We start from the raw sequence: 15,689 nt of genomic DNA, 5'->3' as shown, positions 1-15,689 counted from the left end.
TGGTCATTAAAACACCTTTTGGTAATATGAAGTCAATCCATACGTAACGTTTAATTATGAAGACTGAACAGCAACACTACCTAAAACTGAGAAGGATCAGTTCCTACCTGCCCATCTTGACCGACATGAACCTGATGTATCTGCAGATTACCCTGTAAAATAAGAATAAGAAACAGAACTTGCGAATTAGTAATAAAGTAGCACTTCTCAAGGAGATGTGTATTTATTTGAGGAAATCTATTAGTTTAGGAAATTCTTCTGAAGGTCTATGTTTTTTGGCAGTAAAACACAAATACAATGCTCCTGCACTTTAACCACAGAGAACGGATGGCTGTACTATTTTACTGATTTTCTCATTTTAAAACAACAGTTCTTTGCGGGGAGGTGGAGGGGAAAGAGTGTTATAGTAAAATGATTAAGTAGCAATCTGTTTATATGGCTTTTATGGAGGTAGATTTTCCCTTCTCATATTCCCTCATTTTTATAAAATTGCAAACATGCACAATTCAAAACATTTGTCATCCTAAAATTAGTAGAGTAATTTTTTAAATCTTTGGCTGAAATGTATGTGCCATTCCTAATGGATATAATGTCTGTTGTTACAAAGCTATCATTAGTGCTAACAGCCATTTCTTTTACTTTATTAAAACTCAACCCAAAATGTGAACAAAGAGTTCTATTATAGGAATTTCCTAGGCACGTATTACCAAAGATTCTGAATGCTGTAGACTATTTGCAAAAGACCTTTAGCTATGAAAATTGAAAAGGGAAGGAACTTCATTACACAAAGAAACTCCAATTTAATTTCTTTAAAAGGTCCTTTAAAAATATGTTTAAGGAAAAAGAAACAAAAACAAACAAAACAAGAAAAAAACTCCCCAAAACACTTTATGCACAAGAGGTAAAATGGCAAATATCTGTGAGAAAAACATACCGATTTCTTTCATTTTCATCTTTTTTACACTCTATACTACTGCCAGCACAGTGGATAAAAATCAACACTTTTTTTATTTTGTTATTTAAATTATAAGAAGTTTTTCTCTTTAAAAATAAACCTGTTTAAAATAAAATCTGAATTTAATACAAAATATGTCAAGGCCTTCATTTATTATAATCTCTTAAAACATTTTAATAAAAAATAAATATGCTGAATCTATGAGCCAATATCAAAAACTTTGAATTAAAGACTGCTTTTCTATATAAAGAAAGAATCAGGAAGAAAACATTTAACTTTTGACACCAAGCTTTATGAATATGGCACAATCGGTCAGTCTAAGTAACTTAGGTGACTGTCTCATTTTCAAGAGAATTTAAGCTCCAGTCACTTTCACTTAGGCATATTTGAAAATGTTCCCAGTCTGACCTGAAATAATCAGTTTAATTTACTGCCTACAGTTAATCCCTCTGTTTAGGAAATCATTTAGTTGTAAAGTGAAACACAGAAAGTTTATGCATCCAAAACATTTAAGGCTGTTTTGTTTAACAAAAGTAAACTTTGTTTTGTGTGTTTAATTAAATTATAGTTACCATCCTAATGCAGCTTGACACAAATCATGACAAGAAGTTAATTATCTAGTAAATAAGCAATATATCATTCACCATTTTCCAATATACTAAAATGTACAATTAATAGAAATCCAAAAATATTAAGCTATATAATTGCCTAAATAAACATAGTTATTGTGTACCCTGCTAGATAGCAAAAAAATGTAACAAATCTAGTGGAAAGGCTGTATTTAGTTGTAAATCAACATGCTTTAATGGTTATATCAACCCTCATTAGAATGCACCTTTCTTTAGAAAATAACTGAAGAACAAATGGAAAAGTTGATTAAAATCAATTATTTAAATCAAGGTTTTCCACTTGGTGAATTAAATCATCTTGATTTAAATCAATCCATCCGGACTAGCTGCAATTCCACTTTCTTTCAAAGGAGTGTATATTGGAATAAATTATAATCCAGATGTTTTCAGACCGCCTGGCTAAAACGTAAGCCTTCTTCCTGGAGTCTTTATATGCAGGCAACTCCCACTGAGGTCAATGGAGTTTAGTCTCTGAAGTGATTCCTCATGCCCACAGAAGACTCTTTCACAACAAATATCCACCTGACCACAGCTGGGTTCAGAGCCACAGAATTTGAAAATTCATTCTTGTTTCTCTTTATCCCATCCAGCCCCTGAAAGGAGAATTCTTTTCACTAAAACTCACTCCTATTTACTGTAATAATTTTAAGCTCAGACCAGGGAATCAGAACATACCCTTCACCAAAGGACCCCAGTATACCATACTATTTCATGCATTCTAAAATACATAGGACAGATTGGCTCCAATGGGAGTTTTGCCTGTGTAATAATTTCAAGGCTGGGGCCATAACTCTGGAGAATCAGTTTTCTTTTCGCTGCACTATTTTTATGACAGGAGGTTGATAGAACTGTAATTGAGGCATGTAGTCACTGCCAGGCTTCTAGAAACTGCTTCATTCTCTAAATACTTTCACTAACAGGAATCTCAAAAATCCTCCTAGTAAGTTCTGCAGCTCAGTGAAAGACACCGTTAGGTATTTTGGACATATTCTGCAGGCTGCATTACTAAAATCCTTTATTGCTGAACTGCAGCGCTTGTTAAGCACAAAAGTTGTACTAGCTATAGTGGTACCCTGAAGGTACTGTACTTTGCCTCCCATGAAGCCCATTAAAAAGCACATCAGCTATAAGCCACAATTTGCTAATACAAAACACACATGGCATTCCTTGGTTGGCCAAATAAAGCTACAGATAGAGCAGGAGTATGCTACATTTGCTGAGGTTGAGGCATCTTTCAATGTGGCTCTACCACATGCATTCAGTTCCACTTTCACCGGGTTCTTTCGCTTATTTCAGCATTGCTGAGAACAATGGTTTAAGAAATGTAGCCCTAGTCTCTGACCAGTATCTACTCAGATGACATGTGGCATTTTGGCTCACCTCGCTGTCCTGTGTGATTTGGACCTGCTCCCCTTGAGGCACCTGGGCTATGTGGAGGTGACCCTGTGGGATCCGCAACAAAAGAAAACACCAAGAAGCATCAGAAGAAAATCAAAACTAGAGGAAGATGCTATTATCTCAGATTCGTTATAGTTTTACGTATTTGGAGATGGAGGGAAATAATTCACTGAAACTCACAAACGTATAAAAATTGCTTATAAAAATTAAGTGTATCCATATTTCTCCATTCTTTTATCAGAAGTTCAGATGGAACAGAACGCCTTGTGGGGAAAGCATTTAACAGTCCAATGATGGAGAGGACACAAATGGGAATAATGATTACATTTATAGAGTGCCTCTCTCCTCAAAAGATCTCAGAGCAGTTTTCAATTTTAACTGATCCACAACTATGGGACCAAACCTGTAAACAACTCAGAGAGACTACAGGATCAGAGCCTGAGATATATCAGTAAAATAGAAAAATATTTTATATATAATATATTATCTTTTATATATAATATTTATATAATATCAGTAAAATATAAAAATCTTCTGTCACAGATGAAATGCAGCCACAGCTGAGCTAAATACAAAAAGGGATATATAGTGGCCAAGCTTTTACACCTGTTGAGGATCTGGCCCTAAAGTGGTTTTAATAATGTTGATACTTTATATTGATGACCCTTACCAACCACTCCTGGAAGAAATCAAGTATTCCATTTGGTAAAAATTTGGGGAGGAAAGTGAAAGAATTCCTTGTGTATCCTGACTGGCCTAAAGAACCTTTTGCTACTGTAATTTACCTGCTGATAAAATTGGATTCTAAATAACCTACTTTGGAGTTTATAAGGCTTTGTTTTCATTTTAATATGCCTGTATGAAACTGAGATTAAAGATATCCATTTGGAATACCGTCAAAGGCCTTTCTTATTTTATAACACAAGAACAATTGCATGTGAATTTCAAAGAAACACAGATCCCTGTATTTCAAACAGTTTCATTTCCTTTGAAAGGAAACCGCTATTTATAGGGAGAAAAAAAAAAACATACTGAAAGTATCAAACTGACAATAGGGACTGTATATAAAATTAGAGCATAGACTCAATCCATGTTGAGATAAGAATTGCCTTCCCTTCTTAACACCAAGCTCTCAGAGGTTCCCAGGGAAGAGCATTGAAAATTAAAAAGGTGTGATTATGCTGCGTTTATAGTTTTGGCAATTCTTTTAGAATAAAGAAAAAAGGTGACTTTGTTCAATCATCCATTGCAGGTACGTAGTTAACCTTCAAGGCCAATGATTTTAGTATGGCCACCTAAGCAATTCAAGCACAAAAAAAAAAAATTATTATTTTTAGTCCTATCGCCCAAACAAAATTTGCATTTGCAGTTCCTGGGCATCCAGACCGTCCCAGCACTGTTGGTTTGGGTTTTTGCATTTTCTGTGTAAATATTTGTGTGTGTCTGAATGTGCAAGCATAGGCAATGCTGAAATCTGAAGGCCATCAGCAATTCACACACACTGTATAGGGCGGGTAACCACAAATGCATTATGCCCCGCTAATGACCCGAAGCCTGATCTACACAAATCATTTTCCAGAGAACAAAGTGCAATGTTGTTTCCATCTGGTGCGGTCCTGGGCCTCTCTACAGAACCTACTGGACCAGATTTATAGCAGCAATGTTTAGATTTTGACTGGGGATTGCAATAGGTTTCCCAAACTCCAAGTTAGATTTAAACTTTGATTCCATAGATGAAAATTTAGTTTTATTTGGTATGCCCTTACCTTTTACGTCTACTGCTACAGACTTTTTGTCTACATATCTTATAATGGTAATTTGCATTTCGAGAGTGCTCTTCATGCAAGGATCTCAAACATGCTTTACAAGCGTTTATTAAATCTCACAAAACCTCTGGGAGGTAGGTAAGAATTAATATATACATTGTAATAGATGGCGAAACTGAGATACAAAGGAAGTCCCAAGATCACACAGCCAGTCAATGGCAGAGCTGGGAGTGGATCCCAATAACCCTGACTCCCAGTTCTTTTAAACAACACTGCTTCTCAAAGGGAGGTTTCTCTTTTACAAGCTTACTGCTGAAGAGGGTTTACACCTCTGGTTTTGAAAGTTTCTTTACAGCTCTGCCACATTTCAGAGGTTTAATCATTTGGCCTACAGACTAACTCCAATAGGAAATCTAGCCTACAGACCCTCAAGGAAAGCAATTAGCCTGTGATATGTTGCTGTTTGGGGGAAACAGTCCTTTCCCGAGAAATACAGGATTTGCCATCCATTGTGCATGATGCTCCAAGAAAAGCTGTGAAAATTCGTAATTGCATCAAGCCAATTGTGCAATGCTGTACAAGTTAGGACAGCGCATCATAAAAAAAACAGTTTATACCAGTTTATCACCACTTGGGGCCTCTGAGAAAATGAGGACAGACATGGAGCCATACCTCCTTCACCCTTCTGATCCTGGGGCACAAATTCCAGTAGCTATGGGGTTGCTCTAATTTATGTTGGCTAGAATGGGTCCCTAGGTACTTTTGTGCCCGTGAAAAATCAGAGTGCACTGCATGTTCACTTCAGGCCCTGATTATGCCAGCTTTATTTCACCAGGCAATTCCCCTACAACACGGAAAAGTTGCTTGATGTTACGTAAAGAAATAACACAGATTGCTACAGACTGTTGCAATACTAAATATGGAATTATATAATAACCTATATAATAATCTACAAATCAATGAGTGTTGCAAGTTTTTAGTACCTCTGAAAATGAGCTCTGCCTTAATCTTTAGGCCTGAAAGACTTGCTTGATGCACTGTTGCCAACTCTTGCTATTTTATGGCAAGTCTTACGGGGTATCTGCTGTTTTTCTTAAAGCCAAACCCGTAGCGCCAGGATTCATTCTCTCTCTCTCATACCCTTCCCTTACTCCTCCTCTTAACCTCTCACTCTCTTCTGGCTTGTTATCCTCACATTACAAGCATGCTTAAATCTCTGCCACCTTAAAAACCCCCATCCTCAACACCATTTTCTTCTCAAACTACCACCCCTTTTCCCTTTCATCTCTAAAATCTCTGAATCTGCTGTTTGGAGTGCCTCTCCTCCGATTCTATCCTAGAGCCTCTCTAATTCGGCCTCCACCACTTTCACTCCTCTAAACTCGCTCTCACCCAAGTCTCTAATGACTTCTTCCTAACCAAAGCTCAAAATCAGTACTCTATCCTCAGCCTCATTGACTTGTCAGCTGCCTTTGACTACATTGACCATGCTGCTCTTCTTGAAATCTTGTCCTCCTTTGACTTCTTTGACTCTATCTTTGCCTGGTTCTCCTCCTAAGTCTAACCACTTCTTCAGCTTGTCCTTCATCTGTCTCATCCCTTTTTCAACTTTCTGAGGGAGTTTCCAGAGGGCTCTGGTCCTCTGGCTCCTTTTCTTCTTCTACACCTTATGTCTAGATAATCTTATCTACAAACACAAATTCAACCACCACTTCTACGCTGATGACTCACAGATCTACTTCTCCACTCTAGACCTTCTCTCCAAACTAAAATCTTGGCCTGTCTCTCTGATATCTTTTAATGGATACCTAGCATCAGATCAAGCTCAATATGTCTTAAGCAGAGTTCTTAATCTCCTACTCCCCTTCCCCTCTCCTGCCCTCCACGCAACCTCTCCCTGATACTTCCTTTTTTGATTACAGTAGGTAACACCACCATCCTGCCTGTCACTCAGGGTATCATCTTCAACTCAGAAGTCCTCACAGCCAGCTATGTCTATGTCTATGTATTGAAGATCCTTTGTGCGTAGCACCTCTGAGGTATGGCCTTTCCTATGCATCTTCACAGTTACGAGTCTTGTTCAAGCTTTCATCATCTTACATCTCAGTTACTCTAAAATCCTTTTCTCTGACCTTGACAAATGCAATCTTGTTTAACTATATCCATTCAGAATGTTACTGCAAAGATCATTTTCCTGGCTCATTGCTTTGATCATATCACCCCTCTCATTGCATCACTCTACTACCCTCTACCACTGCCGATCATGCTTACCAAATTTGTCTCATTATTTCCTTGTACTCCTCTGTCTGTCTGTCTGTCTCCATTTGTCTTCTCTTGGTTTATACTTATACTAAGCTCTCTGGGGAAGGGATCAACTTTTTGTTTTCTGTTTGCACAGCACTTTGCATGATGGGGTCCTGGTCCATTACTAGGGCTCCTAAGCGCTACACAGTTATACAGATAATAACGTCTTAATTTTTAAAGCTAGGGGTCCACAATATGACGTATTCCAATACCTTTTTTACCTCACTTCTGCTTTTTTCTTTAAAATTATTTAATTACATACAAAATAGTTCTTGCATTAAGATTGTGACATAAAACTACAAAAGCCAAGGAAAGTTTCCTCAGAGTATACCAACACCATTAATTTAAAAAGCACAATGGCTTGACTTATTGCAGTAGTGTCTGGCTTAACTTTTAAATTTCCTGGCTTTTGTGGATTTGGGTCAAAATGTTAAGTTAATTAAAACATGTTTTTTTATAATTTAACATCAATATTTACAACATTTGCTTATATACATACATTTAAATGAACACACATGTAAAGGATTCAGCTAACAGATGTCCAAAAAGGGTTTTGAATGCAGTTTACAAAAAAAGGAAGACATGTGAATCATAAATGGATGGTTTACTATTTGGAGGGAAGGATTTTTTGAAATATGATTAAGAGGCGGGGGGGGAGAATAAGCTAATCATCTTTTTGATGAAAGAGCTGAATCTGAGTTATGTGGCACATAAATGTTCAGTGTTCTGGACTTTTTAAACTGGAGGAGATTATGAAGAATGAGTACATACTACTTGGACTTGGCCATCTTCTCCTATTTGGTGGATTTGAACCTGCTGAGCATTAGCCAGTGCATAATGTAGGGCCTGTGGCTGGTTCGGCTGGATTTCATTAGATGTTGACACTGTGCTCTGAGTACCCTCTGGAAAGAAAAAGAAAAGACAAAATCCAACCTTATTTCATTTGCACATCTCCATGCCAGTTGCCATGCAATAATGGATAGGTAGGAAACTAACAAACAGAGAGTAAGCAGATGCAGAATGTTTATGTTACCCTTATGCTTTGCCTGCAGTTTCATTACTAGCCTACAGGTCAGGTTACAAATTGAGGTACAATAAAAAGGCTTTTGTTATAGCTTACTCTCTGAAACATGACAAATTTACACATGTATTTTTGCTATAAATGCAAGTTATGCTACAACAAGAAACTCAGAAGGCAGTGTCATGAAGGTGAACGGACCATCGAAGTAGCAAAATTTTTAATTTTTCTCAGCTTCTCTAATCCTCATTCCACCTGTTCAGCATCTGCCAGCACACCATCTTCCTTCAAGGTTTGAAAGCAACTTTCTGACAGCAGGATTGTCTCTGGCTATGTAGACTCCCTCCTCAGGCCCTATGCTACCAGCAATCCCAGCTATCTTCGAGACACCACTGACTTCCTGAGGAAACTACAGTCCATCAGTGATCTTCCTGAAAACACCATCCTGGCCACTATGGATGTAGAAGCCCTCTACACCAACATTCCACACAAAGATGGACTACAAGCCATCAGGAACAGTATCTCCGATAATGTCACGGCAAACCTGGTGGCTGAACTTTGTGACTTTGTCCTCACCCATAACTATTTCACATTTGGGGACAATGTATACCTTCAAATCAGCGGCACTGCTATGGGTACCCGCATGGCCCCACAGTATGCCAACATTTTTATGGCTGACTTAGAACAACGCTTCCTCAGCTCTTGTCCCCTAATGCCCCTACTCTACTTGCTCTACATTGATGACACCTTCATCATCTTGACCCATGGAAAAGAAGCCCTTGAGGAATTCCACCACGATTTTAACAATTTCCATCCCACCATCAACCTCAGTCTGGACCAGTCCACACAAGAGACCCACTTCCTGGACACTACAGTGCTAATAAGCGATGGTCACATAAACACCACCCTATACCGGAAACCTACTGACCACTATGCCTACCTACATGCCTCCAGCTCTCATCCAGACCACACCACACGATCCATTGTCTATAGCCAAGCTCTACAATACAACCACATTTGCTCCAACCCCTCAGACAGAGACAAACACCTACAAGATCTCTATCAAGCATTCTTACAACTACAATACCCTCCTGCTGAAGTAAAGAAACAGATTGACAGAGCCAGAAGAGTACCCAGAAGTGACCTACTACAGGACCGGCCCAACAAAGAAAATAACAGAACGCCACTAGCCGTCACCTTCAGCCCCCAACTAAAACCTCTCCAACGCATTATCAAGGATCTACAACCTATCCTGAAGGACGACCCATCACTCTCACAGATCGTGGGAGACAGGCCAGTCCTTGCCTACAGACAGCCCCCCCAACCTGAAGCGAATACTCACCAGCAACTACATACCACACAACAGAACCACTAACCCATGAACCTATCCTTGCAACAAAGCCCGTTGCCAACTGTGTCCACACATCTATTCAGGGGACACCATCACAGGGCCTAATCACATCAGCCACACGATCAGAGGCTCGTTCACCTGCACATCTACCAATGTGATATATGCCATCATGTGCCAGCAATGTCCCTCTGCCATGTATATTGGCCAAACTGGTCAGTCTCTATGTAAAAGAATAAATGGACACAGATCAGACGTCAAGAATTAGAACATTCAAAAACCAGTCGGAGAACACTTCAATCTCTTTGGTCACTCGATTACAGACCTAAAAGTTGCAATTCTTCAACAAAAAAAACTTCAAAAACAGACTCCAAGGAGAGACTGCTGAATTGGAATTAATTTGCAAACTGGATACAATTAACTTAGGCTGGAATAGAGACTGGGAGTGGCTGGGTAATTACACAAAGTAAAATATTTCCCGTTGTTTATTCCCCTCCCCCCGTTCCTCAGACTGCTGGAAATGGCCCACCTTGATTATCACTACAAAAGGTTCCTCTCCCCACCCCCCCGCCGCCGATGGTAATAGCTCACCTTAAGCGATCACTCTCGTTACAGTGTGTACAGTAACACCCATTGTTTCATGTTCTCTGTGTATATAAATCTCCCCACTGTATTTTCCATTGAATGCATCCGATGAAGTGAGCTGTAGCTCACGAAAGCTTATGCTCAAATAAATTTGTTAGTCTCTAAGGTGCCACAAGTACTCCTTTTCTTTTTTCTGTAATACATATACCAAATCGTGCTGTTCCTTTGGATTGCCTGGCTGGAGCTATTGAAGATTACATCATATCTGCAATGCATTCAGTATTGCAACATGGAGGACTAAACTGTTCTGTTCTTGTAAGCAGGCAAAGTGTTGCCAACTCCTGTGATTTTATTGCAAGTCTTGTGTATTTTTCTTAACACTCCAATTGCTAGAGTCAGGATTTCACGAGAATCTCAACTTCCATTAAAAAAATAAGTAAATTTCTAGACCTCATGGTTGCAGAGAAAAGTGTATCCTAAAATTTAAAAACTAGAAGATAAATAAAAAAGAATCACAAGTGTATTTTTTTTAATTCCATGATTTTTAACTAATCACAATTTTTTTGAAGCCTGATTCAATTTTTCTAATATTTGGGGTTAGCAATACTGAGATACTGATAAGGTCAAGAATCCTTCTCTGAAAGAAGAGAATGGAGCAGAGTGGCAGAGAATAGGGACAAGGTTTTTATGTGCACCCACAAACTGAGACACAGCTAGTTAAAGCTCAGTTACACATGGTTCTTGCAGCACACATGGTATGTCAGATCATCTACTATTTGGATGAAACTTAAAATACCCAACACAACAGGGATGATTAAAATTCAGCACCAGTCCTGAATTTCCTTCCTTTTATGTGAGAATATTATTTGGAGGGCACTTTTTGAAGTTTAACTGAGACCATAATGTCTCATGTATATAGACAGTATTGTTAACCATAAGGGATTTATCTAGTCATGTCAACATGGATTTAGAAACTTAAATGCATTTTATTTCCTTGATAGATTGTAACCACTTTCTCTATGCTATTTTGGTAAATCATATAAATTTACATTCAGGAAATTCTTAGAAATGTGGATTTCACTCCCCATCCTCCTCCCACTCCCAATAATGACTTCTTCACTATATGGTAATGTAATGGGGTGCGCCTTGCCACACACAGTAGCATTCCATAAAGAGACACTGTGAATCTATATTAGCACAGGTAACCATAATGAAAATATTAAAGATATGAAATGTTACTGCACTTCTACAGTGGACAGCTTTCTTATATTAATAACTTACCATTTTATGTATTGTTTAAATAAAGACTAGATGAGCCTAGTCCTCACAGAAGATGACTAAATGATCTACATATTTTCATTTTAAAGGACTCAGTTGGGGGAGGGGGGCTCAGTTATTGAAAAACAAAACAAAGGAACCCTATTCCACAATGGAAAACTTCCACTTTAATCTTTTTGAAGGTTTATTCTAGAAACACTAAATGATCTTTAATACAATAGTGCTCACTGTCCAGCTATTTAGGAAGGACAGGAGACACTGGATGTAGTTTAATTAGGCTGCAACTTTATTATTAATTATCTGGGAGCATCCCACAAATAAAAGCGTATAGTTCAGGTAAATTCCATAATGATCTCAACATACAACAGAGGTGCTTCCATCAACCCTCCCCCTTTCCCATCCTAGTCCCCAGCCCACCTGCTGCGGGGACCTTACCCTCCCCCAATCCTCGAATGAGTGTTAAGGTGGGCTATAAAGAAGGGTGGGGGAGGGTTAGTCATAGGAGCCCTGAACCATCCTGTTTCTGCTCCTTTAAATCCTTTACCACTGCATTTATCAGATCACGATATCCCTTCCCTGAGGAGCACCTGCACTGGACATCCGTCCCAAATCAACATAATGAGTTGCGATATCATAGCCTAATTCCTGTGCCACATTCACCCAAACTAACCCCCGTCCCTGAACCAGCTGTGGGGAAGGAAACAGCCCCCCCTCACACACACATACACACACACTTTCCTTAGACCAGTCTGGAGGTGAGGGGAAAATTCCTTCCCAGCTTCCCCAAGAAAGGAGAGACTAGTGCAATGCTGAGAATGGATCCTGACCATACCTGATATTTCACCACTTCCAAGGGTGGGAGGGTGGGTGCTGCTCCACCTGATCCAGGTAAAAGAGGGCTTCTCCTGCCCGGCATTTACCTATATAACTTCCTCTTTCTTCTGGTCCCCTAGGTCAGCATCCCCACTCTGAGCTGCAGCTGCGGCAAAATCACTCTGTCTCTCTCTACTCCTTAACTGCCAGAGGTGAGTAAAGACATTTTAAAGTGGGTGTAAAATTACATTTACATCCACTTCAGGAGGATTCCTTACATTGCCAGAGTGTTGTAAACAGTTGTCATCCCCGTCCTGCTTAATGTGAGGTGCATTCACTGACCCCCTACTTTTACTAGAGCCTGCTTTATCCTAATGTGCTAATGTTTTAGCTGCAATGCGCTGAAAAAATAGTTTATTTAATTAGTATCTGTTCTCACACTCACTGTTTTATTAACAGACTAGTGCAAGACAACAAATTTGTGCTTTTAAACCTAAGTCTGGAAACTGAAAACCAACTCAATATGGCTAAGCTAGAATCTAGTTATCTGGTGGAAAGTGTACTTGTTTTTGTACTCCAAATAAGCAGCTTTAAATTACTTTTACATTTAATTACATAAAAGACAGTCAAGAGAAAGTATAAATAAAGCAGCCAGGTAAAGCTACCAAAAAGAGAAAAATAAATAATGTATAACTGTTGCATATTCTGCTCTAATTGTGGTTCTATTCCTGCTATTGATGGAGGCTGGGTCAGTGTGCCATATGGCTGACTATTATCCTAATTTACAGAAAGTCAGTGCTTAAATACTCGCTCACAATTTTCATGAAGTTTCATGGGTATGTGATTTCTGTATCTTGTAATACAAGTTTTTTCACAGGAATCAGGACCAAATATTTGGCCTGGGCCGAATGGACCCACACTGAAGGAAAAACAAAATCTCTCTGTACTAGTTATAAGGATCAGAGACTTCGTACTTGATGTCACTGATCAGGCCCAACATATGATTTACTCTGAGGTCCAGTACCAGATACCCCTGTTCAGAGTAAATGGGTTCTGCTGTTATGTATAATGTATCAAATGGGTAATGCAGAAGTCCCACAGTTTGAGGACTTCCTGACACAGGAAAGAGAAGGGAGCACCACCCTGTCTGTTTGTATAGAACATCCCTGTGGTACTGTCTGTCAATACTGACAGGTTTCAGAGTAGCAGCCATGTTAGTCTGTATCCGTAAAAAGAAATGGGTGTTACCATACAGACTGTAACAAGAGTGATCAGGAAAGGTGAGCTATTACCAGCAGGAGCAGGCGGGGGTTGACGGGACCTTTTGTAGTGATAATCAAGATGGGCCACTTCCAGCACTTTGTTCTTGTAAAGCGCTGGAAATGGCCCAACTTGATTATCACTAGAAAAGGTCCCCGCCCCCCCGCCACTCTCCTGCTGATCACTCTTGTTACAGTCTGTATGGTAACACCCACTGTTTCATGTTCTCTCTGTATATAAAATCTCCCCACTATATTTTCCACTGTATGCATCCGATGAAGTGAGCTGTAGCTCATGAAAGCTTATGCTCTAATAAATTTGTTAGTCTCTAAGGTGCCACAAGTCCTCCTTTTTTGTCAATACTGACACCCATCTCCCCATAGATGGGTTTGAAACATCTGGCAAGCAAGGCAAACTGCATACAGCTCACTGACATTTATGTGCAGCGAAAGTTCTGCCTGGGACCAGACACCTTGGGTCCACTGAATGCATCCGATGAAGTGAGCTGTAGCTCACGAAAGCTTACGCCCAAATAAATTTGTTAATCTCTAAGGTGCCACAAGTCCTCCTTTTCTTTTTGCGAATACAGACTAACATGGCTGCTACTCTGAAACTTGGGTCCTGAGTCTTCCATCCAGTAACTGTTGGACTCAAGATGGAACAGAATGATGGGGTAAGAAAAATGTTTCACCTATAACTTCAACAACATTTTAAAAGTGCATTTCCTATAGCTTGGAACTGATAATTATATCAGGGAAATACTATATTTCAGAGAAAACCTTAAACCCCCATTATAAATATGTTCTTATTTCCCTACCAGGAACAGCCAGTAACTCAAGAGTATCCATGAGTTAGCAAGGCCTGCAGCCCATTAAAGAAATATTGAAATTTGTTTGTAACTGAGTAATACAAAGAGACCTGTATTTGCTGTAGTCCAGCTGTTACTTTACAGATGTTAAAAACTATTTTTACATCAACAAACTTAAACAGGGGTTGGTCAGAACTGCATATACCAAGCTCAATCTGAAGTGGGAGGAATGCGGTCAAATGTATTCAGAACTGTACATCTCTCAAGAAGCAAACTTGCTTATAAATAGACTCCAGTCTTTGGCTTCATTGCAATGGCCAGAGTTAGTAACAAAAAAGGAAGAAAGGAAAAGAGAACTCAGCAATGTCTACAAACAAAACATCCTTTATGTATAATTGTTTTTTCCCCTCTAAAGCTCTGACCAGGCAAAAGTAATATTTATCCATTTTTAAACATTCCTCATAAAAAACAAACACAAACATGAATAGCACACAGCTTGAATGGACAATATGTCAACAGTTATAAATCACTATAATGTAAACTATCTGGCCTCATATTTACAACTTTGATATAACAGAGAATCCCTGGCTCTGAGAAATTGTACAGCTGAATTCTCCTGTTGAAATTTTCCACTGCGTTTTTAGAATGGAGGATTTGCTTGGACATCATCTGAACAGTTGAGTTACTGCTGCTGTTATGGCAGCAATGTGGTATTTTCACAGCATCTTTCTTTTCAGGTGGATCAGATGCAATAGCGGCGCAGTTCTCCTTTGAACGAAAGATGCTGCTTTTACCTTTTCACAAATGGAGGGTTATGAAATGGTAAAATGTTATAAATGACTTGTTCCTTTTCCATGAACTGAAAATTAGACCCTTTAAAATCTGTGTTTACTGTATGTTCTCATGAGCCAAAAAAAGGTAAATCTCTCTTAAAAAGGTCTTTATCTTTTTGGGCTAATCCTCAACACTTGAGAAAGTCACCCCACTAAAACACTTGTTTCTGTGGCATATTTTTCAAAGTTAATCCTCTTCAGGAGTTGTGAAAGGAAGATAGGATTTGTCTGACAAATGTAATTCACAACTGTTTCAAGCATGTGTGTATTTAACTTTCAACTAAGATCAATTTGAACATTCCTTATGCCAATGGAAAAACCTCTGGCATTTCCCATATCATTTTTTCCGCTGTCATTTTGCTTCATTCATTCTTTGAATTAATCTCTATTTAAATCTCCCTGTGGGTTTCTGCATCTTTATTTCTAAAGTAGTCTCCTAAAATAGACTGGTAGATATTTGTCTTCACACCCCAGTTTGATTTTAAATAGGAGCTAAAAACCATAAGTGTATCTCTACTTCTCTTCAAAAACTCTGGCGGCAAAGCCACAGCTGGAATAAACTGTTATAACTCCACTGACATCAATGGAGCTATGACAATTTACACGAGTTGAGGATCTGCTCCCTTGTTTTGGCAAGAAGGGATGGAGGTTTGGATTCTGGAGCAAAGTGGTTTTTCGCTTGCTCTGCTTATTT

General features: G+C 38.9%; 1 protein-coding gene across 4 annotated transcripts in view; it reads right to left on the bottom strand.

The window, feature by feature from the left end:
• The window catches only part of BANP (BTG3 associated nuclear protein), a 242,893-nt gene that overhangs the window by 89,048 nt on the left and 138,156 nt on the right, over nt 1-15,689 (bottom strand). For 3 of the 4 annotated variants that reach the window (XM_077831218.1, XM_077831219.1, XM_077831221.1), the window contains 3 exons: nt 7,824-7,954; nt 2,965-3,027; nt 108-152 (listed from right to left, as the gene is read on the bottom strand). In XM_077831218.1, the coding sequence (XP_077687344.1) occupies nt 108-152; nt 2,965-3,027; nt 7,824-7,954 (239 nt within the window). The remainder of the gene's footprint in view (nt 1-107; nt 153-2,964; nt 3,028-7,823; nt 7,955-15,689) is intronic. The other variant, XM_077831220.1, reaches the window with a different exon arrangement.

Source organism: Eretmochelys imbricata, chromosome 12, assembly GCF_965152235.1.
Source record: "Eretmochelys imbricata isolate rEreImb1 chromosome 12, rEreImb1.hap1, whole genome shotgun sequence".
NCBI classification, from domain to species: domain Eukaryota; kingdom Metazoa; phylum Chordata; order Testudines; family Cheloniidae; genus Eretmochelys; species Eretmochelys imbricata.
This window is presented reverse-complemented; position numbering and strand designations above follow the sequence as displayed.